We start from the raw sequence: 25,216 nt of genomic DNA, 5'->3' as shown, positions 1-25,216 counted from the left end.
ATCAGTATTTATTCTGATTAATAATTGGACAGAAAAAATTGCATACTAGGATTTTTTTGTTGTTTTTTTTTTTTACAGAATTTGAACCAGATTAAATTAAAATTGCCACTTGAAGAATTCTGGGTAGAACATTACAGAAAAAATAGTTTTCTATCTTAAATGCAATATATCTATCAATTAATCAATCAGTCAACCAATCTATACATGTTTGGTACAGTTTTGGATTAACTGCTGCTCTAAGTACATTGTCCCATCAGCTGATGGCTTTTTGAGTTTGTATGCTCCAGTTAGCGATTAATCAATTACTAAATCAGTTATAATTTAATTAATCAATTAATCTGATTAATCGTTTCAGCCTTAGTTAAAAATAATTTCCATCTAATTTGAAAATTAGGTCACTTAGTGTATTTGGTAAAACTGTAAATTAAAATTCTGTTTAAACATTTAGATATTTTGCAAAGTGACATTAAAACTCTTGTTTTTATTCAAGTTGAAAATAAAATAAAATTGAGATTTTTTTTTTTACAGTTTATTGACATGAGAAACAATAAACATTGGATAATGTTTAAATACTCTACACAATAACTTTATTAAAACATGCACATGTAAAATATTATATCCTGTACATTTATGTTACAAACAAAGTTCACACTGACAGTCTTTTTTTTTTTAAGCAGTGCTTGTGATTTCATTTGAGCCCGAAATGTTTTGTAGTGCAAAAAAATGGATCCTGGTCAGAGTCAGTGGAATGCTCGGCTCACCGCCGGCGCCGGCCGCTTCAATATGGCCTCCACCGAGAAGGAAAGAGACTCGCCGGACGCCATTTTGTTCCCCGTGGGTTTGGTCGATACATCCTTGCCGTTTCCCTCCCTGAACTTGCGCGCCGCCTCCTGCAGCAGCTCCCTGCAGTACGGCGCCCTCAGGTCCGGCCCGCCGGGTTTCTCCGCCAGCGAGTTCTGGACCAGGCTATGAAAGGAGTCGAGTTTCATGGACAGCTTAGCGCCGTCCTTGCTCAGCTTCGGGTTGTGGGAATGACTGTTGCTGGGGAAGGAGTGACCGAAGCTGCGTTTTGGAGGAGAGAAGGCCGAGCACTCCTTCATTTGGGAGGCGCTGGGAGGTTTGGGGTCCAGCAGGGCGGCTGCTCGGGACCCCTCCAGTTTGGCAGCGAGCCCGGCCGCCGCCTCCTGCGCCGGCGGCTGGCTCTCGGTGGGCATCACTTTAGGCTCCCACACGGCGCCCGGCTTCATGTTCTGTACCGCCGTGGCATTGAACAGGCACTGCTGATACAGCAGAGCGTCCCCCAGGTTGGCGGCGCTGCGGGGCCACATCACAAAACCGCCACCGCCGCCGGTGTTGGCGCCGCGCAATGGCTGCAGCGGGTAATGGCGGTAGGTGGTGGCCACGCTGACGTTGGAGGAAATCAACTCGACGTTGGCGGCGCTGCTGGGATACGGCGCCGGCAGATCCAGGCAGCCGGAGCCGAGGAAGCCGCACAGATCTTTGGGTTGATGCTCCACCTGAGGCGGAGAGAAGCCGGCCTTGTAGGCGCTGAACTCTGCGGCGGCGGCGTGGTGGACCAGGCCGGCCGGGAACCGCAGCGGGCCGGCGGCCGCCTGATTGCTCTCCAGAACCTCCCGCTCTTTGTACTCGCGCTCCAGCATGATGGTCTCCAGCTCCTTGTCGGCGAAGGCCCTCCTCTTCCTCATGCGGTCGCTCAGCGGTGGAGGAAGGGCGGCGTTGGGCGCCAGGAACGGATCCGGCTGCACCGGACGGTATCCTGTTAGCACAGAAAAAGACATTGGAAAACGTTAGCAGGTCAAAATTTGCTTGTTTAAATCGGTCAGTTTCTATTCTAACAGTGGTTCACATGTTGCAAGATTGAAGACAGTTTTATCCGCTAAAGAAAATGTTTTTTAATTCGAATTACAATACGTTGATAGATATCCATTTTTTCACTTCCGATACCGATATCTGAGATTTAGTACCAGCTGATACCGATCCGATACAGAAAAACAACTGACTTTAAATTAGTGCTGCCAACTGATTAAAAATATTTACCAGAGTAATCTGAGTCTAACGCTCCGATTAATCCCGATTAGTCAGACTCAAGCACAGTGATTAATCGTGATTAATCATTGTGCTTAACTTTGTAAGCTTGAAATATAAGTATATACGCAGTTGTATTTCTTGAAGGAATGGCGGTCGGTGCAAGTCTCTCCTTCTGCCGCACTCCAACCAATCAAAACACAAGAAATTATCTGATTTTATTTGTTTTATGTCGCAGAAAGCAGGTAACAATCTCCCAGTACTCAATGCATCTAAGGGAAACTTACTCCACTACACATGCTTACTAGTAGTAGCAAACATGCTCAGGATTCAACTGACAGATGAGACAGAGGAGATAGATTTTATTTTCTGGTTATCAGGTGTGTCGCCCCTTCCTGATGCCGCCCTGGGCAACTGCCCGTATCAAAAACCGCCACTGTTTGCAAAAAATGTTTGTTTTATTGTCTCAAACCAAACATGTCTGAAGATTCTCAGTTTACCAGGTTTTTTTATTCAGGAAGGTTTAAAAGAAACCATCTTGTTGTAAACATTAATTTAGAAATGAATGGAGAGTTTCCCGTTTTATTTTTCATTCTTATCCTTATTGGTGAAAAAAGACACAATCAACACTTTTAGCCACAAATCAACCCAAACAGACATTTTGGAAGCACAAAACATCAACAAATATTTCATGTTGTCTCGTGTTTTTCTCCTTTCATTTCCTAATAAAAACAATAAGCTAACCTAACAATTAAAAAAACTAATTTAGGTAGTTCCTCATTTACTTCAAATTCCTAATACACGTTTACTGGCAAATTTCTGCCAGAGTTTATCAAAAATGTCGAGCATAAAATATAATTTTTTCCATTCTGTAAATACAACATTAGCAGTCGGCTCAGTATTGATTATGTTCATAAAAATCTCAAAATATTAGCACATCTCACCTGATACAGGTGATTATGATTAGGCCTGTCACGATAATGTTTAAATGTTTCTGGATGATAAATTGTCCCTGAAGTTATCACGATAAACAATAATATTGTTATTTTGAGATCATTTTCAAGTAAAATAATAGTAATAATGGCACAATAATGCAATAACACCCTGTGAGATCAATAAACTTTAAATTCCAATGAATATTTAAACACTGGAACTGGAAGACATTTTAAATATCCAAAATAAATAAACAAAACAACAAATAAAATTAATTATGAAGTTTCTGTAAACAAAATTATCCTTCAAAAAAGAGGCTAGTTGAGACCAAAACACCAAACTGAAAAGTTTTATCATAAAGCTTTTGGTAGCAAAAGAAAAAAGAGAAAAACAATAAAAACAACAAATGGAAATTATTGAGCTTGTTTTAATTTAAAAAACAATTAACTGATTTACAGCAAGTACAAAGTCTGTCAAACATTCACTAAAAATAAATGATAATAAAATAAATATCTGTGGCCCACTGGGCTACCGCCGCAGTAATCCCTTCCTAAAGTCTTTATGACTGACGGAGAAACAGACGAGAATAAAAAGGGATTTTGGAAGATTTGCAAAGAAAGGTTTATATTTCTGCCGCCTTACCTTCTAGGATGCTTTTGGCGAGCATCGTCGAGGGTCGGATGTGTCGCTGGTAAATCCTCCTCTCCGCTGGAATCGGTTTCCCAGAAATCCCTTTCTTATCCTAAAGCACAGGGAAGAGCAAAGGAAAACATTCAACCCGGCTGTCAGGAAGTTTTCTTGATTCTTGAGCAATAACTGATTAGTTACAACTGAGCTCAGCTTGAATGTCTGGATAATTTAAAATAACATTAAGGGAAAATGGGCCGTAACTCATGTTTCTGATGTTATTACAGCGTTAAAAAGTGACTCAAAAGTAATCCCAGGATGTAAATCTTCTATTTAATTTAAGCTTTTAGATGTTAAATACATAAATTAGTATTTATGATATTTTAGCAAACTGTAGGTTGAAGAAAAAAGAATAACCCGAATGAGAAAAAAGCAAACAGTAAAAGTAAATTTTAATAGAAAATTTGTGTTTTAAATGTATATTTATTTTGACAAATAAGTTCAGGTGCAGACATTAGATTGAATAAAAATAAGGCAAATTGATATGATTTTAATTCATTTCATGCATAGTAAACATTCACATGAGCATCACTTAAAGCACATTATTAAGAAAATAAAACATGTAATTGTTTAAATATAAAAAAATCTATTAAAATGTCCGCAGATGTTAATCTAAGTTAAATATATTTTAGTTTTACTATTTTAGATGTTTCTTTCTTTTATTCCAACTGGATAACTTTTATGTGTTCATTTTTATTTTTTAAATCTGTAATTATTGGAGAAAAATTGCTATTTTCTCCCCAATAATTTGTGAATATTAAAAAAAATAGAAAACAAACAAAAAGCTAAAACCCTAAACTCGAAGCTGAAGATCTGCAAATAAAATCAGAAAATGAAAAGTTTCTGCTAATATTAAAGTTGTGATTTTTAAAGGTCGGGGAAATAATTATAAAACTTGAACTGTATTATAATTATAGTTAAACACAGTGAGGCTCTGAATGAAGAGAATTTACTCAAAACCTTGTTTCTGCTTCTAGTATTTCATTAATTGTACTAATTTATTAAACTACTGAACTAAGTCAATTAATAACTGTGTTATTATGCAAAAGATAGCGTCGGTTTAAAATATCAAAAATAGATATGGACTTCAAATATCACGACATTATGTGCTGCTAAGGTGACAAATTATAAAAGTGATAATAATAACTCTGTATTGCTTTTTTTAATGTAAATATTGCAAACTGAACAAAACGACAAAAGAAACTGTTTACATGCAGCACCGATAAACTCTGATTGGATTAGACTTCATTTGCATAAACTGACCTTCCTCAAAAACCAGCAACTAATTTGCAGAGTTGGGTAGTAACTAGTTACATTTACTCAATTACATTTACTTGACTAGCTTTTTTAAAAATAATACTTAAATAGTTTTACTATATATTGTACTTTTACTTTTACTTGGGTGATTTTATTAGAAAGTATTTCTACTCTGACTTGAGTAAAATTTGTGGATTTTCTTCCCACCAAATGAAAAAGAAAAAATGTTTTAACCAAAAATCCAGACCCAGACACACACCTGCAGTTTTTATTGAAGTTTCATACAATTTTTATTGAAAGAAACTGATTTGGAAACATTTTATTTTGCTTGATTTTGTTTTTAATTTGAATTTTTGTCATTTTTGTCCTAAAAACACCAAAATTTCCACTTAACTTTACATTTTGCTCCATCTAATGATGTGATTTTTAATTATTAAATGACTGATAATTTGATTAACTACTCAGTACTTGAGTAAACTTTTTACCAAATACTTTTTTTTTTGCTATTTTGTAATTTCTTGGACGGATAGTTTTTACTTTTAGTTGAGTAGAAATATGTTGAAGTGCTGCTCTTACTAATTGAGTAAAATTTTTGGGTACTTACTTAATTTGTTATTTTGGTACCACTTTACTATAATGCCCCCATTATTGATTGTTAATAAACAGTTAATTGATATGTTATTAATTCATCTCTAAGCACTTTATAAATCACTAATAACTGTTTATTATGCATTAATTAAGGGTGAGACAGAGATTAAATCTACTGGCTTCTTGCCAAATAGTGAGCCAAACCTGTTCACTTATTTTTTATCTAACTAGGGTGTCCAAAGTGTGGCCCAGGGTCTGTTTGCGGCCCTTGGATTGATTACATGTGGCCTCAGACTTCAGCTCAAGAAAAATACAAATTTGGGCCCCCAGTTCAGGTATTGGATATAGATGGAGACGTTCTGTCTTTAATTTGGTAAAAAAAATGATCACAAACAAATAAAATCTTCTCACAATAGAAAATATTGGCTTTAACACAAAGAACTCGTCTTTAAATCACCACGTTTCTTCATTCTCCTCAAGAACCAGTGACTTTTATGCAAAAGCAAACTTTGCTTCGCCCAGAGCTGCTTTTAATTAGTTTAATAAACTTAAATAAATACAGCAATCATTATCAAAGAAAGCTTGACCTAAATCCTGACTTTATTCACCAGAACTGATGAAATTGTTTTCCAGTTTTTTTCATTAAATACCTACAAAATTAGCTAAATTATTTTTAATAATGTAAATCTGTAGAACCCTATTAACTGTTTTGGATCTAATAATTTGCACGTCCTTTTCCAGTAAGAAATCTGACTGTTGACGAATCTGTTGACGAATTGCACGCTTAGTTTACGGTAGTTTAGTTTATTGTTGAGTGGGTAAAAAAAAAACATTCCTCTATAAAGATCTGGAGTTGCTGTACTAAAAAATTCAGAGTAGCTTGTGAGCACAATAAGCATTTGTAAATGTAATTTTTTTTTTTTAGCATACAACAGGGGCGTCCAAGCTGTGGCCCGGGGGCCACATTTGGTCCTTTAGATTCATTTTCTGTGGCCCTTCACTGTAATTCAAGAATGGCACAAATTTGGCCAACTGGATGAATTTTTCTGTGCCAAGTTTATATCTGCTTAAATGGAAAATATTAAGTACAACACAAAGACTTTTTATTTGATTTTGTTTTGTTTTATTTCATAATAAGTCGAGCCACAAACAGACTTTGGCACAACCGTCCATCACATCAGGCTACATGCAGCGAAGGTTGTGTTAGAAAGTTTTTACTTTAGTTGCTGGGAATAAACTAAAAACATTTTATAAACTTAAAAATGTGAATATAATAAACCCAAAACGTTAAATAACTGTAAACATTTAGGCGAACATAAAATATTATGCGTTTTATTCATTGTTGTGCAGAGAAAAGAGAAAGAACATTTTGGCCCCTGAATACTTTCAGTTTGGAAACTTTTGGCCCTCAGTGCAAAACGCTTGGACACCCCTGGCATACAGTCTCCTTCTGACCTGATCAATAACTATTATTATGCATTGCCTTATCTACTGTTTATAGATTAGTTGATAAGATATAAACTAGTTATGAACGGTTGAAGTGGTGCCGTCATTTTTAAGGGGTAAAATGTTTTTGCACTGACCTCCGTGGCCTGCTGCCTCCTCAGGGCCACCTGCGCCGCCATCACCCGCTGCCTCTCCACCACCAGCAGGCAGTTGGCGCACTGGCAGTCCCTCCACCTGCAGAAGCGCTTGTGGCCCTTCAGGCAGGAAACCACGCCGTGGTTGCGGCAGCGGGCGCATTTCGGCGTGCGGCTCAGCTTCCTCTGGTCGCCCGAGCTCAGGTCGCTGGGGCCCGGCTTGCCGTCGCCCTTCCCGCCGTCCCCGTCCCCGTCCCCGTCGCCGTCGTCCTCGCAGAGCGGCGCGGAGCCCGGCCGGCTGCAGCACACCGAGTCCTCCGGCTGCTCGTCGCTCTCCGCCTCCAGGCTCTCCACGTCGATTTCAAAGTCTGCCATGTTCTCCTCCTCCGCTTCTAACGCGGGTTATTTCTGCAAAAATCAATCAGTCGAGTTTATTCGAGCAGCGCATTTCAGCAACGAGGCTCTTCAAAAGTCATCAATAGTTGAAACGTTTTTATTAAAACGGTGTTTCATTTACTGTGGTTCAAAAGCAACTAACGGCTCTAGATCTGAATTAACTCGGTGTTTGGGCTGTTTTACTATTTTCCTGAAGTTTGATCCAGATCTGTGATGCAGGAGCTACAATAATAAAATAACCTGGAGTCATCTAAAAAACTCAACACTTATTGTTTTCACTTTCATTTCATTTATTTGACAGGAACAATGCACTCAAAAATGCGCTGCATCCAGAGTATATAGAGCTAATTCGCCACTGCAGCCCCTGGTTGGTCATTTAAAAAACGTGAAATATTTAAATCTAAATTCTATACAGGTTTTAAACTGTGCAGCCTTCAAATTCACATATTAAAAACTATACATTAAGACTAAGACATAAAAATACAACAATAATACATTCGTTTTACTGCTTTCATATTCAAAACCAACCCTGCAGACTTCAAATTTATAAAAATATCATTTTATTTATAAGTATCTCACCTTCAGCTAACATACTAAAAGCTTAATTTAAGTTAGTTTATAACATAGTTTCTTTCTTAGAAATATTGTATTGTTAGTAAAACACCCAAAAGTGGAGATAAATTTATTTTTCTTTAACTTTTAGGGAAATAATAATAATAACAATAAAACACTGTAAAATAGCCCTTATTTAGAAGAAGTGTCATTATGATTTCCTTATAAATATTTTTGACAACTGAGTCTTATTATTAAATTGATACCAATAAGCTTGTTAACAAATGTAGCTATTTTATTATTGTTCTCAATGAGATATTAATTTACAGTTTTCCACTGCAGTAACTTCAATTCCTCAAACTTAAAGAAAGTAAATAAAAAGTTTTACAAGCGTGGAAAAAAACCCACAAGACACAAAATAACTATGAAGTTAAAGTTTTATTCTGTCTGGACGGGTATCTGGCTATCACTAAAATGTCATTTTTAAGTCACTAATTTAGAATAAAGACAACTAAAAGCACCGAGGTTCTTCAGCCTGAATTAAAAACCACAATAACCCAGTTCGGCTCACCTCCAGCGGTCCGGGCGGAGCCGCAATCAGCCTCCGGTGGTCCGGGGGAAGCGGTAATCAGGCTCTCCGGGGTTTGATGGATGACACACGCCGTCCCGGCTCCAGCTTTGAAGGCTAATTAGATGTTAATTGAGCGGATGAATGAGGGTCGCACCGCGAACACGTCCAACTTCCTTCTGGATCCGAAACACGGCGGTGACTCTCCTATGAACCGCGCTGGGCTTGGGCTTCCCGCGCTCTGATTGGCTGGCTCCAAAGCCGGCCCCAGCCAATAGGACTGCGCTGTAGTGTCACGGGGCGGGACGGAAGAGAGTCCTCCTAACGGCTGTGCATGGTAACGGTCGACTGTGAGGTGATGTTTCACTGAAAATAATAATAATATGAACAAGACTTTCTGAAAAGTGGAAAGGATGTTAGCAGCTGCTATATAGAACCTTAATTCAACATTGGTGCATAAAGTTATTCCTGTATATAATCAAAAAAAAAGCTAATCATTAGCTAGCAGGGGTCTACACAGTGCCGGGCCCAGGCATATGCGAGATAAGCTGCTTCACCACCAGAGGGCCCCAAAAGCACCAAGCTATAGCTATATATAGATAGAGATACAGTATATAGATAGAGATATATATGTGTTTTATATTTTAGCCAAATTAACATAAAACGAATTAATTATGGGCCCTACTGTTGTTTGAAATAGCTTTTTAAAAAATAAATACAATTGGTTTATTTTGCAAACTTCTATGGAAGCATTTCTTTCCCTTCACGCAAGTCACATGATCAACAACCAGACGCAAATTATGAAGTAGATAACCGGAAGTAGTAGTTAAATAGTTATTTAATGAGTTACCATGTCAACAAGCTTATTCACTGTGATTTTAATTACGTTTCTTATTTAATGGAAACATGTCAGTTGCGAAACTATGTTGTTTTTTTTTACACCAGCTGAATATTGACTACGTTTTGCACACATTTGTTATAGAAACACAGCTATTGTGAAACAAACTGCAGGTTGAAGTTTGCCCTCCTGGCAGGCACTACAGAGGACGACTATAATGTTTTCACAACAATCCCACAAGAGATTAAAAAGCAAAAACAGTAAGTCAGCATGGAGCGCAAATACTCACAAAGAGCCAACCTCTGATATTTCCAGCTGATAATCCTAAACCCATCAAGATTAATCTAATCCAGATATTTTCACCGATTTATCTGAGAGCCACAAATTGTTCCTGCTCTAGTATCGCTACTTGTGACCTGAGGCTCTTAAAGACAAAAGAATGTCCCTTTGTTCGCATTTTGCTGACTTCAAGTAAGATTTACTGAAGGATTAAAGAAGACAAGCAGTTATTTACCCAGAGTCGACTGACTGCTGTGGGAACGGACCGTGAGATAAGACACCACAGGCCTCCAAGCTTTTGTCCACGGCGGGGAAATTAATGGCCGACGTGGCGTGAAAAGGAGAACGTGGAGGCATTTTGGGTTCGCGTCACGGATGGACTGCGTTTTAAAGAGAGAAAGGTGTTGTTTTTTTATTACGATTTTCAAGTAAACCAATAAAAATTAACCAACATATGCTGAATAAATGTCTCTCTTTGAATTTTTTTGACAGCATGAACACAAAAGGTCAATTATTTTCAGTAATTTCACAGATGTTGAGTGTTTAACAAATATATTATTTCCCTTTGACATTCCTCTGGCCCGACTCCCCGACAGCGCGGGCTCTAAACTGCGTGTTTTCCTCCAGATGATGACTCCTAACTGCTCCTCCATGTGCCGAAGGTGAAGACGTCAGGCCTGCAGGTGCAGCTTTATTCGCCTCTTCTCCTTAATTTACTGCGGAGGTTACGAGCGGGCCGCCCCGGGCTGCCGTTTCCACACCAGGAATGCTTTGAAGTAGCAGAGCCGGACGGCCGGACAAGAGGATCCGAGTGGAGCCGGGGCGCCCAGGTGAAAAGTGTTGTCTGTGTCAGGCGCTTTTTAACGGTCTGCTCAAGGTATGCCAAACATCCGCTCTGCAGTTCCAGGTTTCAGGGAGTTAATCTAACAGGTTCCACTGGATCACATGGTGATCGTTGGTCTTTTTTTTGGAGAGGAACCCCCTGATTTCCTGCAGGAGTTTCAAAAATGTTACAATCTTGGATTGGAAGAAAAGTTTCTCTTTTTTTTTTCTAACTGGAGAAATGCTACCTTATAGATTATTTATCATTAGAAAGTTGTAAGCAGAGGTGGATAGTGTAACCAAAGATTATACTCAAATAAGAGTAGCACTACTTAAAAGTAAAGTACTTAAAGAGTAAATTTTTCAAAAATCTTATGTAATTAAATGCATCTGAGTAAATGTACTTAAGGAATCTATGAAGTGAAGGTGGGTTTTATGGAGGGAAAAATGCAAAAGAAACACAAAACCTTTTACTTGACTCAGACGTTTAAAACGTTAGCCACAGAAAATTCAAGATGGCCGCCTCTAGCTGCATTTCCGTTGATGATAGAATTTCTCAATTTGAAGAATTTGGTTGCATTTTCTCAATTACATTTACTTAAGTAGCTATTTTGAAAAAGCGTTTTTTTTTTTTACTACGCTGTTTTTTAACACTTTTTACTTTTAGTTTTTGGATTTTCTACCCACTGAATGAAAAACAAACATGTTTTAACCAAAACTTCCCCAGACAGACTCACACCTGCAGCTTTGCTAAAGTTTCCCAAGTTTTTTTATTGAAAGAAACTGATTTAGAAACATTTTCTTTTGCCTGATATTGTTATTTATATGAATTATTGTCATTTTGAACCTTGAAATACCAACATTTCCACTCAACTTTATATTTTGGTCCGTCTGATGATGTAATTTTTTAAATCATTAAATAATCAATTATTTAATGATTGATCATTTGATCAGTTATTTAGTACTTAAGTAGATTTTTTTTATCAAATACGTTTTTACTCTTGAGTAATTTCTTGGACAGATACTTTTTACTTTTACTTGAGTAAAATATGTTGAAGTATTTCTACTCCTACTTGAGAACAGTTTTTGTGTACTTTATCTATCTATCTATCTATCTATCTATCTATCTATCTATCTATCTATCTATCTATCTATCTATCTATCTATCTAACCATCCGTCCGTCCGTCCATCCAATCAGCTGATCTGATAAAGCCTGTCTCTCTCATGCTGCATGTTGTAGTTTTCATGTGGTTTCTTGTAATTTTGCTTTAGTTTCTTTTTAGTTTTGCTCTGGTTTCTTGTAGTTTTGCTGTAGTTTTGATATAGTTTTCTTGTAGTTTTACCTCTGCGGCCTGACGGACCGACAGCATCTCGTCCCGCTGTAACCGGACCTCTGGTTACTCGGTGCAGCGGGTAGCTGCTACGTTAATTAGCCTCTGATGGACAGACAACACATGCAGCTGAACGCTAAACAAGCGGGACAGCATTTGTCTCTGACACCTTGACCTCTCATGGCCTAACGTGCAACAAACAGGAGGACGTGCCGGACAGCTGGCAGGAAACTATCACACTCTGTGGATCATAGCCCAACATCTGCATTCTTAAATCATTTCACCACGTTGAAATTTAGCTTCTGAACTTTAAACGTTTTTGAATTTTTTATTATTTTTTGAACGTTTCTGTTCTGGTCTGGGCTTCAGATCATCTCCACATCCAGTTCTCTGTCCTGGAAATCACAAACAGACTGAATGAAGTTTGAATGTTTCCAGAGAGGAGCTGAAAGTCCCAGTCCGCCCACTAGGTGGCAGACTGCGAACGATAAACAAGAAGCTTCTGTCTGTCTTTCTTTCAGGCTTATTTCTTTTCATTTCACAGGGTTTAAATTGTAATTATAAATCTTAATTTATAATTAGACATTTTAAAATATTTATTTTATTTTTGAATAGATGTTTCCCTAATAATCTGGTGTTGTGTGATAAATGGCTGGTGGAGGATTTTTAACTCTTTGGAGAGTTTTCAAGGGTTTTCAAGGGTTTTCAAGCTCCAACCACCTGCTGAAAGTCATGGTACGAACTCCCAATCAGATTTAAATCTGGACTTTGACTAGGCACCTCTGAAATGTCTGAGTTCATGTTTTTAGTCGTCCAGTCATGGACCCGCTGATAAATGTAGAGTTATTGAATTGCTGTGTAAACCAAATGTTTTTGCTTTAGGACAGGAATCCATTTTTCCAGACCGTCATGCTGCCACCACCGTGTTCGACTATCACTATAATCTTTTTTGTTTGTTTTACCCCAAAATATGACAGGAGAAAACTTCCAGAAAGTTCCATCTTTATTTTGTTAGTTCACAGAATATTTTCTCAGAAGTTTTGTGGGTCTTTAAAATGCTTCTGGTCAGAAAAGAAGCCCATTTTCAGCTAGTCTCTCTTTGAGTCTCACTGTTGAATCGTGAACTCTGACCTTATCTGAGGCCTGCTGATGTTTTTTGGTTCTTTTCTGATCTCCAGACTGAGTCATTATGAATAGGGTAACATTTCACACACTGAGGTTTGCTGGAGTCCCAAACCTTAGAAAATGTTTTGCACCTTTTCCCGACCGATGACTGTCACTAGCTGCGTTTCCATTTCAAATGTGCACAAAAAGTTGTCAATATTCCTCTGATGTTGAAAAACAAACACAATTTCACATTTCCGGTGTTTCCATTAAGTGAGAAACACAATTAAAATCTCGCATAAATAAGTTTGTTCCCTCGGTCATTAAAAACACGCTGCGCCACCATCATCCAACTACTTCCTGACGTTTTCTTCTTCGTGGTTTACACCGGAGGCAACATCCGGTTCTTGATCATGTGACTCGTGAAAATCAGTTTCCATTGCCGTTTTGCGATATATGGCCTCATGTTAGTGCCAAAACTTTTTATTGACTAAAGAGGTTTTTTTTAATTGCTGTGTTTTATTTTCAAAATGTCAAACTGTAATTATATGATCAATGGAAACACGATTAGCTGCTTTGTTTCTCACCTGAGCATGATGTGTTGCTTTTCTAAGATATTTTAGCCTATATTTATTTTAGTGATTTTATGCGTCTGTAGTCAACCTGGGTAAATTAAACTCAGCTGTCTGAGAACATTTGGCCAATTAACAAACTCGTGATTTAACATATAGGGCAAATATTTTTTCATATTTTCAAGAGGGTAAATATTTTTTTAATGCTCTAACTGGGCACAAACAGCGACTGTTTTAAATTTTCAAATGGTCGCTAAGTTCATATTTAGCCAAGATTGTAACAAAAAGTGCAAATTTGTCATAAACAGATAAAAAGCTGAACATTGATCAGACTGTGTTTGTTGTTCTGCGCTTGTGTGATCAACTAATTAGAAATATTGGTACAAATTAAAAAGTGTTAAATGTTTTGGTTAGTAGACTTTATGCAAAAGCAGAGTTAATTTTACTCTAATAGAGTCACATTCTGTTTATGTAGCTCTGGGGTGTATATTATTAGTACGTAGTTAAAATCCTGGGTTAAAACAAAGTGTTTCCGTATCAAATCTAGAGATGTTAGAAATGGAATCGGTAAGTCTCGACTTAACTCTGAACTACAGCGGCTGTATCATTCACTGACTGGGCCCAGAATCGTAACACTAACCACTGACTGGGCCCAGAATCGTAACACTAACGGACTTCATTCACTGACTGGGCCCAGAATCACAGGGGAACCAAGTCATTTCAGGACAATTTACTTTCCACATGTCTGAGTTATTCACTGCGCTTGGAAGGTAATTTTTTTTCTGAGACATCATGTTCGCCGCACGGCTCGGTGTTAGCATATTTAGCTTAGCATATTTAGCTTAGCATATTTAGCTTAGCATGCCGAATGTTTGCGGAGTTTAAGTGTTGAAAAAAACCGAGCCGGTGAACATTCAGTCAATTTCTTGGCTAACGAACAGATCCGTAATAATCTGGAGTTTGTTTTTTCATGATGTTGAACGTTTACATGAATATTGGTCAGATTTATCAACCTTTCTGATCATTTGTTTTCCTTTGAAAAGCTGTAAAAGGCTTTTTCATGTTGAAAACTTTATTCCTGCTGTTGTGTCTTATATACATTTTGCAGCATATTTGAATCCTTTTATTACCTTTTTCTATATGTTGGTACCAGTATGGTTGCGGATGAATCGCCAGCATCAACCTCCCGGACCCAGTGCAGTAGAGGAGCCCGGTGATGTTCCCGGCCAAACTTCAGCCCAACAACCTGAAGACAATCTGTTAGTGAGTGGACAGCTCTTTATCAACAGAAACATAAACTGGAATATCAGTTTGGTCTGTTATGTACTGTAATATGCAGCCATCTACCTGTTAAAAGAACATTTACTCTATCATACTTTACTTTCTCCTCCTTGTACTTTGAACAATTTCATGCATATTGTGTTGAAGAAAAATATATTAAGCATACTGCATTTTGTATTGCACAGCTGATGTGTCAGACCTTTTGATAAGCAATATGTGAATGAAAGCGACATGTGAAACATGCACATTATTCCACGTTGTGATGTTTTGTAATTATGGTGCACGTTTTGAAATAAATGCATTTGAGAAAATCATTGCCTCTTTATTAAATGTTTATTTTCCAAAGAATTTTTAAAAGTTCAAAACAATAAAATACCTATTTAATATTAATTACAAGTAACTCTTATGAAGTAAAAAAAAAAAAACTCTGTGAGAGTTAATATTAAGCTCTAACACTGAATTAGTGTTAGTTAGTGTTCAATGATTAACTATTTGATATTTGACACTTAATTAGAGTTACGGTACCAACTCTCCAAAAAGAGTTAAATTAACACCTTGTGGTGTGGATCCATATAGACACTTTAAAATTGTTGAAATCAAATCTGACAGAGTTAATTTGGGTTTGCTGGATTTACTGTGTAGACTTTAAATCAATAATTGGGTCATCTGCCAGCTTATGTACCAGATTATTAACAAAATTAGTCAAAAAAGATGTTTTTTGTCCTTCAAACCTTCTGTTACTGAAAGAAACGACTTGGAAGAGAAAACAATGACTTGTTTGAACTGTTACACCAAATTTCTTGGATTTCTCTGTATCGCCGCTAGATAGCAGCACTTAACACGTTTTTAAGAAGCCAAAACAAAAGAGACTTGGAGCAAAAACGACATGTTGCAACTGGACCGCGCTGCACTAATATTTCCAAAATACAGATAAAGATTGTTAACTGAATTTTATGCTGAACGGATCTCCACTGTTAAACAGTTTAATGTCATTTTAATGCTGAAATGCATCAACATTTTGTACATTTCTTAAATGAACAAACTCAGTTGCACATTCCTTTGGATCAGAGTGTTTTTCTTTTTAATAACTGCACAGCATTTATGTTGCAATGTTGACCTAACTATACAGTATGTTGTTCTTTATTTTATATTCCTACCTTTGTGTGAATTTATTCACTTTGCTGTTTTCATAATGAGACAATAAAAGGATATTTCTGTTCTGTTTCTTATTTTTGTCCCTAAAAGTGGAAAATCGTAAATCAGTGTTGAGAAATATGAAAAAACATGAAAAGTTTGTAGATCTCTAAATTGCAAGGATCTAATTAATTGCATATTTATTCCAGTTGTGTCAAAATGAGAAAAAAAAAATAATAATCCTGATAAATCCCAATGAATCAGTCTGATGAGAGAGATTATGGATTATTAATCAGATCATTTCCTACTAAGGAAAAGTTTGAAACTTATGTCTATGAACCTTTCACTATTTTATTTATCCCTTTTAAACTCGTGTCAGACAATTTAGTTGCACTGAAAAAAGAAAACAGATGATCCAACTTTAAAAAAGCTTATTAATTTGTTACAAGTTAAGTTTCCATGTTAAAGTCAGTTTGACTTGTAACAAATTAAGTCAATGTTTTTAAAGACATGGAGCTCCATCCTCATTTACTGTAAAGGTTCTTAGATGCATGAAAATAATAAATAAATGGCAACATTTGAGTAAATTTAGCTTGAATTGAAAAGACGAGCTTGACAAACTCTAAAGAAATGAAGCTGATCGGTTTTATTTGGCGTTTCGGACATGCAGTGTTGATCAGAGAAACATGCTGACAGGAAAAAGCTCAGTCTGTCACATTCATCCAGTTTTGCTCAAGTCATTTCGTCCGTGTTGTTCAAACGGTTTAAACAACAGAAACATTTCTGCGTCCGTTCACATCGGCGCGGGTCAAAGCCTCAGGTGGATGCGTTCAGGATGCGGGAGTCTGCGGAGTCGGAGCGCTCTTCGTAGTCCTCCTCCGGGGAGTAGAGGCCCGCCTTGGGCCCCAGCGTGCAGCTCTCCTCCTGGATGCTGATGCGCGGCTCCTCGGCGGCTCTGGACGGGATGATCGGGGAGCCGCGGAACACCGAGGCGCTGGCGCCCGCGGGCGCCGCCGGACCGAAGGGGGAGACGTACTGCGCGGCGGAGCGCAGCTGGTACTGCTGCTGCAGCGCCACGGTGTTCCACAGGGTCACGTCGTTGTGCACGAACGGGCCGCTCTGGCTGCGCGTGAGCGAGCTGCGCAGCATGAGCGGGTAGCGCGCGGGCTGCGGGAAGGACGGGTGCTGCAGCGGGACACCCAGCGCGCCCGACGCAGAGTCCGAGCCGAACCGCAGGGACTCCGGGACCCGGAAGGCGGAGCCCACGGACCACTTGGCGGAGGAGGACACCGGGTGGTAGGAGCCCAACGCGTGCTCGAACAGGTGTCCGTTCTGCGGCAGAACCAGGCCGTCCGATACCGGGTGGGGCTCCGCGTGAGGGTGAGCGCTCCCGTCCGGGTTCCGGCTGGACAGCAGCACCTCGATGGCTCCGACCAGATCCCCGCCGCAGCCCCGCAGGATGAGCTCCAGCACCGGCGGCTTGTGCGTGGGGAAGATCTTCTTGAGGACCTCCAGCGGGGGCCGGTTGGCCCGCAGGCTGAGCGGCAGGCTGATGGACCCGGACAGGCCCTCGATCAGCAGGTTCGGCTCCCCGGAAGCGGACGGGTGTCGCTGCGGACTCTCGGCCTTGGCCTCCTTGTCGGCGCCGCCGACTTTGGGGAGGCTGTAGCGGCTGTCGTCGGGCTGCGCGGCGGCCTCCGGCGGCTCCGGGGTGTAGCAGGAGCTGCTGGGCTTGGATCCCTCCGGGGAGCTGGCCGGGTCCGGTTCCTTCTCACTGGAGCTGCCGGTGTTCTCACCTCCCGACGCCTCGTCTTGGCCATCATCCGCAGCGTCTGTCAGCCAAACATTCAAAATACAAGAAGGAAAACAGAAATCAGCTGGAATAAGACAGGACTGCGCATGCTCTGAAAAAACAGCTTGAATATCAGAGAAAATGTCAAGAGGTGCAGATTTCAGCCACAATATTTCAGTCATTTTCTTTTTTTAAAAAAGAAATAAAGGCCACTTCTTAGTTAGAAACGTCTAAAAAGTTGCTTGAAAACAAATTTACATTTTGACGTTAATCTCGGGACATTTCTGGGGTTTGATTCGTTGCAAATTTTCTAGAAAAAACTAAGAAAAAAAAAACGTTAAACTTTCTGAGTCTGCAAAGTCGAAATTTTGATATTAATCTGATAAATTTTCAAGGAAAAAATTAGAATTTTCTGAGTTTGAAAAGTTGGTAATTTTATAAAAACAAGTAAACAAAAAAAACACAACAGTGGAAAGTTCAGAAAAATCTTGAATTTTTCTGCGTTGCACGTTTTTTTTTCTCAGATTTTGTTTTTATAAATCTCCTTTTTTCTATATGACAGCAGTAATTTCTTAATATTTAAAACAGGAAATATTAAAGGTGGCCTGATGAAACTCTGCCGTATTTTTAAGCTGCAGCTGCTTTTCTTACATCTCATTGTTTTTGATTTGTTTATCGGTGCAGATAAAATATTCTATGTTTTTCTCTCGGATGTAATTAAAAAGCTGCGTGTTTTATTACTAAACTGCAGTTACATTCAATTTTTCGTCTCCTTGAATAATTTAATCAAATTTAAAAAAAAATCTCAACCTTGCAGATTTTTTTAAGTCATACTAAAAGGAGCAAATTCAGATTACAGATTAAGTAATCCGATCCATCATAACTCCACCTGCATTACGTCATCATCAGATAACATTGTTACCAAGCAACAGCAGAGATTTGTCAGTCATGCAGAAGAGAAAATATAGACAAACTGGGCCAACATTATTTCTGTTTGGACCAAAACTTCAATAAATCAACTTTATATATATATTTATATATATTACTTAAAAATATACATTTTTATCTACTTTGCTTTTTATTTACCTGATTTTCTTTGTGTTATTTGTAATTTGAGCTCTTAGCAGTAATATTAGACATAATGTATATGAATGTAAATAAAAGGCTTTAAGTTGTTGCATTTTGATATATTAGTTACATTGGTATTTTAATAGAAATTCAAAATAAATGTAAAAATCCTTAATTGTTGTTAGATAATTAATAAGCAAGAATGATGTTATTCTATAACTGATCATTTTTCTAAATGATCAAAACTCATATTCATATTTCTCATCTTGTTTAGGTTCGGTAGCGCGTCGTTGGTTCTGATGTTGGATCTCATAAAAAAGTTTGTTTGTCTGTTTAGATTTGAAATCTTAGAAACTTTTTAATCTTCGCTGAGTAGCTGAGACTCATTTTCTGTGATCAGGCGGTTAAATGTAAATAAATAAACTAAACTAACTGAAGAATTTGAATTAGCGCGACTAAAAACATTTATTTCTGAATTTCATTTGTAAATTAAAAACATGTTAAAATAAGTTCAGAAGTTATTTTGTTCTTTCCACATTTTCAATGGTTATTGATTTTTATCTGTACTGTAATAGTAAATAAACATTTAAATCATTATTTGCACTTTAATCCTAATATTTTTTGTGTTTTTTTAATGATCTAAACCTCAGAAATCTGCGCGTTAAAGGTGTTTTTATGCTATCGAGAGTTTTTGTGGTATTTTAACCGGATCAACTTTTTAAAAAAGCAACATTTAAATTCAGATTTGCGGGTTTTCTGCTGCTGGTTACCTGTGCGTGTTTGCGGAGGCTCCGCGCCGCTCCACCTCAGCTCCAGCTCCTCGCTCCTCGCCGGCGGGGCTCCCTGGCTCCCGTCGCCGGCCCCGCTCATGCCGATGCCCGGCAGCACCCTGAGGGACTCCGGGATGAGGCTCTCCAGGCTCTCGTTGGCCTGCTGGCGGCGCAGCGCCACCTGCGCCGCCATGACGCGCTGCCGCTCGATGATGAGGATGCACTTCTCGCAGGTGCAATCCTTGAAGCGGCAGTAGCGCTTGTGTCCCTTCAGCCACGACAGGACGCCGTGGTTCCGGCACCGGGCGCACTTGGGCGTCCTCTGGAGCGGGGCGCGGGGCTGCGACACCGGGGCCCCCATGTACAGGTACGGGGATCCGTAACCGTTCATTCTGCCGGCGGGTTTTCCTGTGCGCGCAAGAACATCTGCGGGAGGTTTGCGGTGATCAGTCAGGGAGATGGAGCCGGAAGTGCACGCATGGCAGGATGAAGACAGGAGGAGTTGGCTTGGAGCGGAGGATCCGCTGACAGCGCAGAGACGCATCACACTGACACGAGTAACCAAACGCTGCAAAACATATCCAGGCCAGCAGGGCCGGTCCGAGACTGTTTGGGGCCCTGGGCCGGATTTTTATCTGGGGCCCCTTCAAACCAGCATGTAAACACCATATGTTAACATTCCTGTAGCTAACTATCATTAGCATCTCACCAGTAAATAAAAAAATCAACCCGTTTAAAAATAAATACATTATAAAACTCACATTTCCTACATTTCTTCGGTTAGTATTTTAGTAGATTATTACTGTTATTTTCTATCATGATCATCTTTAGTTTTTTGTTTTTATTTTTTATATTTTTAGTTTTTGGCAACTCCAACATTGGCAAGGAGTTGGTAATTATTCTGATGCTGTATGTTCACATTCAAAGATATCTCATTGATCCCAAAGGGAAATTACATTTTATTGATTTTATTGTAGATAGTGATGGCTGTTGGCAGGAAAGATTTCCTGCAGCAGTCTGTATTACAGCAAATCTGAAGAAGCCTCTGACTGAAGATGCTCTGCTCTCCTAAGACTGTCTCATGATGGTCAGGGTTGTCCATGACATTTTGAACCATCGTCTCCAGAGGTTCCACAGTTGGCCCCTAAATTATATTTAGCATTTTGTCATGGGGGCCCCAATCAGATGCTTAGCTCACATATGCCTTGGGCCGGCCCTGTATGTGAGCAGAACATTATCCCGCTTAACACACAAATTAACAATAAACCCCCCTGAAAGGTAACTCTGCAGATTTATCCTTCATATTTATCCAACAAATACAATAAAAGCTGAATTTAAAGATTACAGCCTTTAATGTCTTGTTTTGTTCACGAACAGAGGTGGTTCTTCAGTGAGCTTTTCCCTGGGCGGGCCCCCCTATCGGCATCATGGAAAATATTATTTTAAAAAATACTTTTTAGAGAAAATCTAGACTGTATTATTTATTTATTTACAGCTTCACAAATTAAAAAAAAAATTTAAAAAATATGGCAATTTATATTTTGTGGTTTTCACAAGAAATCTAAAGGCAATTTTCTAATAAATAAAATATTAATGTCAAAAATCTAAGAATGGTTATTTCACTGAATCCATTATTTGAGAAAAATAAAAATCAGAGGAAAATTTGACCAGCTGAAACATTTTAGACGTTTTTATGGAATATAAATATAAATGTCTTTAAAAACAACAGGAAAAAAAACACTTTTTCTCCACTAAATATGAGTCTTAGAGAAACTGTGAATTGACATTTTATTAATTGTACATGATACAAAGCAATAAAAAAATTGCAGGTTAACTCAAATATGCATAGATTTTCCCCTCCCCTTCACACATTGCGCCCTTGGTGCAGAGCCACATTCTCCATTTGAAAAATGCTACCATTTTTTAACTTCCTGTTATCTTCTTCGTGGTTGCCAGGGTAACATCCTTTGTTGGTCACGTGACTCATGTGCTACAAAAAAAAAAAAATGTTTCCATGCAGTTTTGGCAAAACCTTTAATCTGCAAACAAGTTTTTTGGAGTGTTCCCATTGAGCAAATTTATTTTCCAAATGTCAAATTGAGCCATTTTGTATTTGTGTTTTATTTTCTGGTCTTTAAGGTAAATATCACAACTTGAAGGCCACACAGTCATCTCAAAATCTTCTTTATTTGTTAGCAAACATCGCCTTTGTCTCTCTGAAGCTGATTCATTTAATTTCCTTCAGGGACCTAAAAATTAGTCCAAACAAACAGAACAGAGCACGCATGCGCATGGCTTTCGCAGCTTTCACACTGCGGTGCATAACTTAGATGATTAGCTCTCCGCGTGTATAAAAGGGCCTTTGGGAACTGCGCTGAGGACGCTGATATGTCCCGTCCGCCGGACTAATAGAGGGCATTGAAACATAACACCGGACAAAGCCGGGGCCATTTCTGACCGTAAAAAAGGTTTATTCAAGCAAATAATGGGATCCGAGCGGCGCGCCTCGCACAGAATAAGAGCCGGTAAACTTCACCGCATGGAGCCCGTCTCCAGGGCTATTAAGCTTTTAATTGGAAAATAGCAGAGGAAATTTCAAGGTGACTAGAGTGGCTTTGCTGTTTGTGCCGGCCGAGTAGATTTGTGGGAGTTAAAGTACCGGAGGCTTGCGGGGCGAACGCACAATAAATTTATTCATGTTGGGGGAAAACACAAACCGGAATAAAAGTTTACACCGCGCTGATGAGCTTCCCTTTAATTTGATGCGCTGCAAGTTGTGCACGCCGCACGGCTGCCCGTGTTTTATGCTCTGCGCAGTTATTTAAACCCATGTCGGGATCATTACTGCGCCTGGAGCGAAATAAACAACTGGCACCGGAAATTAGAGCGCGGTTACACCGGAAAGGGAGAAACGACCAGAAAGAAAGAAACACAAACGGCTGAAACGATTAATCGGATTGATCATCAACTAATTTAGTAATTGATGGATTATAGACTGAAAGAAAATTTCTGACAGAACAAAACAACCAGAGCAGCAATTAAGCCGAAACCGTAAAAAATAAAATTGCATTTTCAGATTTTTAACTGAAAGGCATTTTGTTGACTTTTAGTCAATTATCTTCTTGTTTATTTTCATAGTTTAATATATATCTACTATTGCACAGAAAATAATTTAGTGTTTGAAAAAATCTAAAAAGGAAAATTTTAATCCGATTAATTGATCAATTGTCAGAAAAATCAATAGAATAATTGATTACTAAAATAATTGTTAGTTGCAGCTCTAGATATAGTTAATAAAAGATTTAAATTTAATTTGAATTTAAGATTTAAGCTCCAATTTAAGCTCAGAATTATTCAGAAATGAAAGATTTAGAAATTCACAATTAGATATTATACTCTGCATAACATTAAAATAAAAATGTGAAAGTTGTTGTTTGTCCTAAAATTATTAGTAAAATAAAAAACTGATTGTTTTGTTGTTCTTTTTTCTTTTTAACATTTGGTAATTTTCCATCATCAACAACTGTCACTTAAAACTAAAAATCTTGAAAAACATAAACAATACATTAAATATTAAACACAAATAAATATCAACTAGCAGTTTTCTCCATTTGAGCTCATCACTTCCTCATTGTGTTGCATCCTGGGAAAAGGTTCCCACTCCCGCCTTTTTCTTTTTATTTAAAGTGATAAAAACCATCGTCTTGGAGACGTGACAAAGTTAAAGGGCCGGTATCATGTAAAACTTTTTTACCTTTACATCATTTATAATGTTATTCACTCATCAGAACAGACCTGGAGGGTTGCTCGGATTCTTTCATGTTTGAGAAATCCTTTAATCTCCATGGCAACCATTCAGCTGCCCAAAATGCCTGAGTGGACCTGGCTCCGCCTTCAAGACACGGCTCCTCCCCCGCTCGGCTCCTTCAGACTAGCCAGCAGCAGTTAGCAAACAGCTGGTGGGTCAGCTGAGCTCGTTATAGGAGCTGCTGCTCAGAGCAACGCTGGCAAAAACGTTGCTAAAGGGTTAAAGAGGAGCCATGTTGGGATGGGTTCCTGAAGGCGAGGTTTCTTAAAGAGACAGAGGCCCAATTTCTAGGTGTTATATTACAAAATCAAATTTCTTTTAACTCATATTTGACACTTAAAGCATCTTCTAACAACTGAAGGTAACAGTTAGTGGATTTTGCTATAAAATGGCTCTACATGCATGGAAAACACACTACTGCCCGATTAATAAAAAGCTTATTTATCACTAACTCACACATTGAAGTTCAGTAAATATTTCTATGACTTTATGAGTAGTTCGCTAGTTGATCCTTTGATTTTATGACAGAGTTAAGGAAACATCTCGGTGCATCATGCCAGCTGGGAGTTCCCATGATGCATCAGTGCATGTTGTGGTGGGACGTTGCTGCTGGTGGGTAAAAGGTGAAGAAGAAGAGCCAGAAAAACACAGCAGCATCGTGATCCGCTTACCTTAGTGTGTCTGCGTGTTTGGGTCAAAAACAGGTTCTGCAGAACTTTATGGCTGATGTGATGTTGGGGATTTTCCTGAAATCTCTGTTATGTTTGAGTTAAGAAATAAAACAATTAGGATTTGAAGTGGGTGAAGCTAAAACCGAGCCAGTTGATGAGTTCTGGGTTTATATGTTGCTCTTTCAGAAAATGACCTTTTTTGAGTCTGTCTCAGTTACACAGAGCTGGGTAGATGCTCCAAAATGTATCTGTGCAATAGTTTTAATGTTCTTATATTCTTTATGTTAGGAACGAGGCGAGAGCTTATGGCTTGTTTATTGTTGTCATAGCAACTCCTTAGCAACTGGCTGCCAAGTTGGCTGTCAGTTACAAGTTCCCGGAAGTGTGACGCCACAGGAGAGTTATGTATGTATTGGTGCTTTTGAGTTTTAATATTTAATACAAACACAAAGTTCGGTTCTGCAGCGTGAAGACGCGTCCGGACAGTTATTCTGTTTTAATGACTGCGGGGTCGAGCGGCGCTGACCTCGGCTCATTATGAGCGGCTGATTGGGGGCGTCGCCGCCACTCAGGACTCCTGTCACACAGAGGCTGATTTAAAATCCCCAAACCCATTCAGAGGAACTGGGTTGACATCTGGATTAGAGAGATCAGTCATTCTTCTCTGGCCTGCAGCCGGGAAAACAGTCACTGATGCGTCTGTAACTCGGCTTGATTCAGTTAAATTCCTGATTTAACATTAATGATTTATTTCTATTAAAGTCATATAATGTATTTAGGGTAAGAGCAAAAGTAGCACTACTTCAACATATTTTACTCAAGTGAAAGTAAAAAGTAGCCATCCAAGAAGTTACTCGAGTAAAAAAGTATTTGGTAAAAATCTACTTCAGTATTAAATAATCAAATGATCAATCATTTAATATTTAAAAATTGCATCCTCAGACTGGTCAGAGTATGAAGCTCAGTGGAAATTTTGGTATTTTAAGGATAAAAATGACAATAATTTACCTAAGTAACAAAAAAAATTACAATATCAGACAAAACAAATTTTTCCAAATACGTTTCTTTCAGTAAAAATCTTATGAAACTTTAATAAGACTGCAGGTGTATCTGGTTAAAACATGTTTGTTTTTCATTT

The 25,216-nt window shown here is 38.6% G+C and overlaps 2 protein-coding genes across 2 annotated transcripts; both read right to left on the bottom strand.

The window, feature by feature from the left end:
- Positions 1-627: 627 nt before the first annotated feature.
- On the bottom strand, positions 628-8,807 carry dmrt2a (doublesex and mab-3 related transcription factor 2a). Its single transcript, XM_032577923.1, has 4 exons — positions 8,611-8,807; positions 7,095-7,499; positions 3,622-3,721; positions 628-1,777 (listed from the first exon to the last, which is right to left on the bottom strand). Exons 2-4 carry the CDS (start codon positions 7,464-7,466, stop codon positions 741-743), a joined length of 1,509 nt encoding a protein of 502 aa, XP_032433814.1. The 5' UTR covers positions 7,467-7,499; positions 8,611-8,807; the 3' UTR covers positions 628-740.
- A 7,785-nt stretch (positions 8,808-16,592) lies between these two features.
- On the bottom strand, positions 16,593-20,131 carry dmrt3a (doublesex and mab-3 related transcription factor 3a). The gene is made up of 2 exons (XM_032577924.1): positions 19,600-20,131; positions 16,593-17,801 (listed from the first exon to the last, which is right to left on the bottom strand). Exons 1-2 carry the CDS (start codon positions 19,988-19,990, stop codon positions 16,786-16,788), a joined length of 1,407 nt encoding a protein of 468 aa, XP_032433815.1. The 5' UTR covers positions 19,991-20,131; the 3' UTR covers positions 16,593-16,785.
- Between the last annotated feature and the right edge of the window lie 5,085 nt (positions 20,132-25,216).

The sequence above is a fragment of the Xiphophorus hellerii genome, chromosome 12 (genome assembly GCF_003331165.1).
Source record: "Xiphophorus hellerii strain 12219 chromosome 12, Xiphophorus_hellerii-4.1, whole genome shotgun sequence".
Lineage (NCBI taxonomy): Eukaryota > Metazoa > Chordata > Actinopteri > Cyprinodontiformes > Poeciliidae > Xiphophorus > Xiphophorus hellerii.
Note: the sequence above shows the minus strand (reverse complement) of the source record. Positions and strands in the feature narration are given on the sequence as shown.

Excerpts from the sequence above, each read along its gene's own strand:
- dmrt2a (XM_032577923.1), bottom strand. The coding sequence starts at position 7,466 with ATGGCAGACTTTGAAATCGACGTGGAGAGCCTGGAGGCGGAGAGCGAC. Across the intron at positions 3,722-7,094 it reads GGAGGCAGCAGGCCACGGAG|GATAAGAAAGGGATTTCTGG; the intron begins GTCAGTGCAAAA and ends CCTGTGCTTTAG. Across the intron at positions 1,778-3,621 it reads CGCCAAAAGCATCCTAGAAG|GATACCGTCCGGTGCAGCCG; the intron begins GTAAGGCGGCAG and ends CTGTGCTAACAG.
- dmrt3a (XM_032577924.1), bottom strand. The coding sequence starts at position 19,990 with ATGAACGGTTACGGATCCCCGTACCTGTACATGGGGGCCCCGGTGTCG. Across the intron at positions 17,802-19,599 it reads GCCTCCGCAAACACGCACAG|ACGCTGCGGATGATGGCCAA; the intron begins GTAACCAGCAGC and ends TTTGGCTGACAG.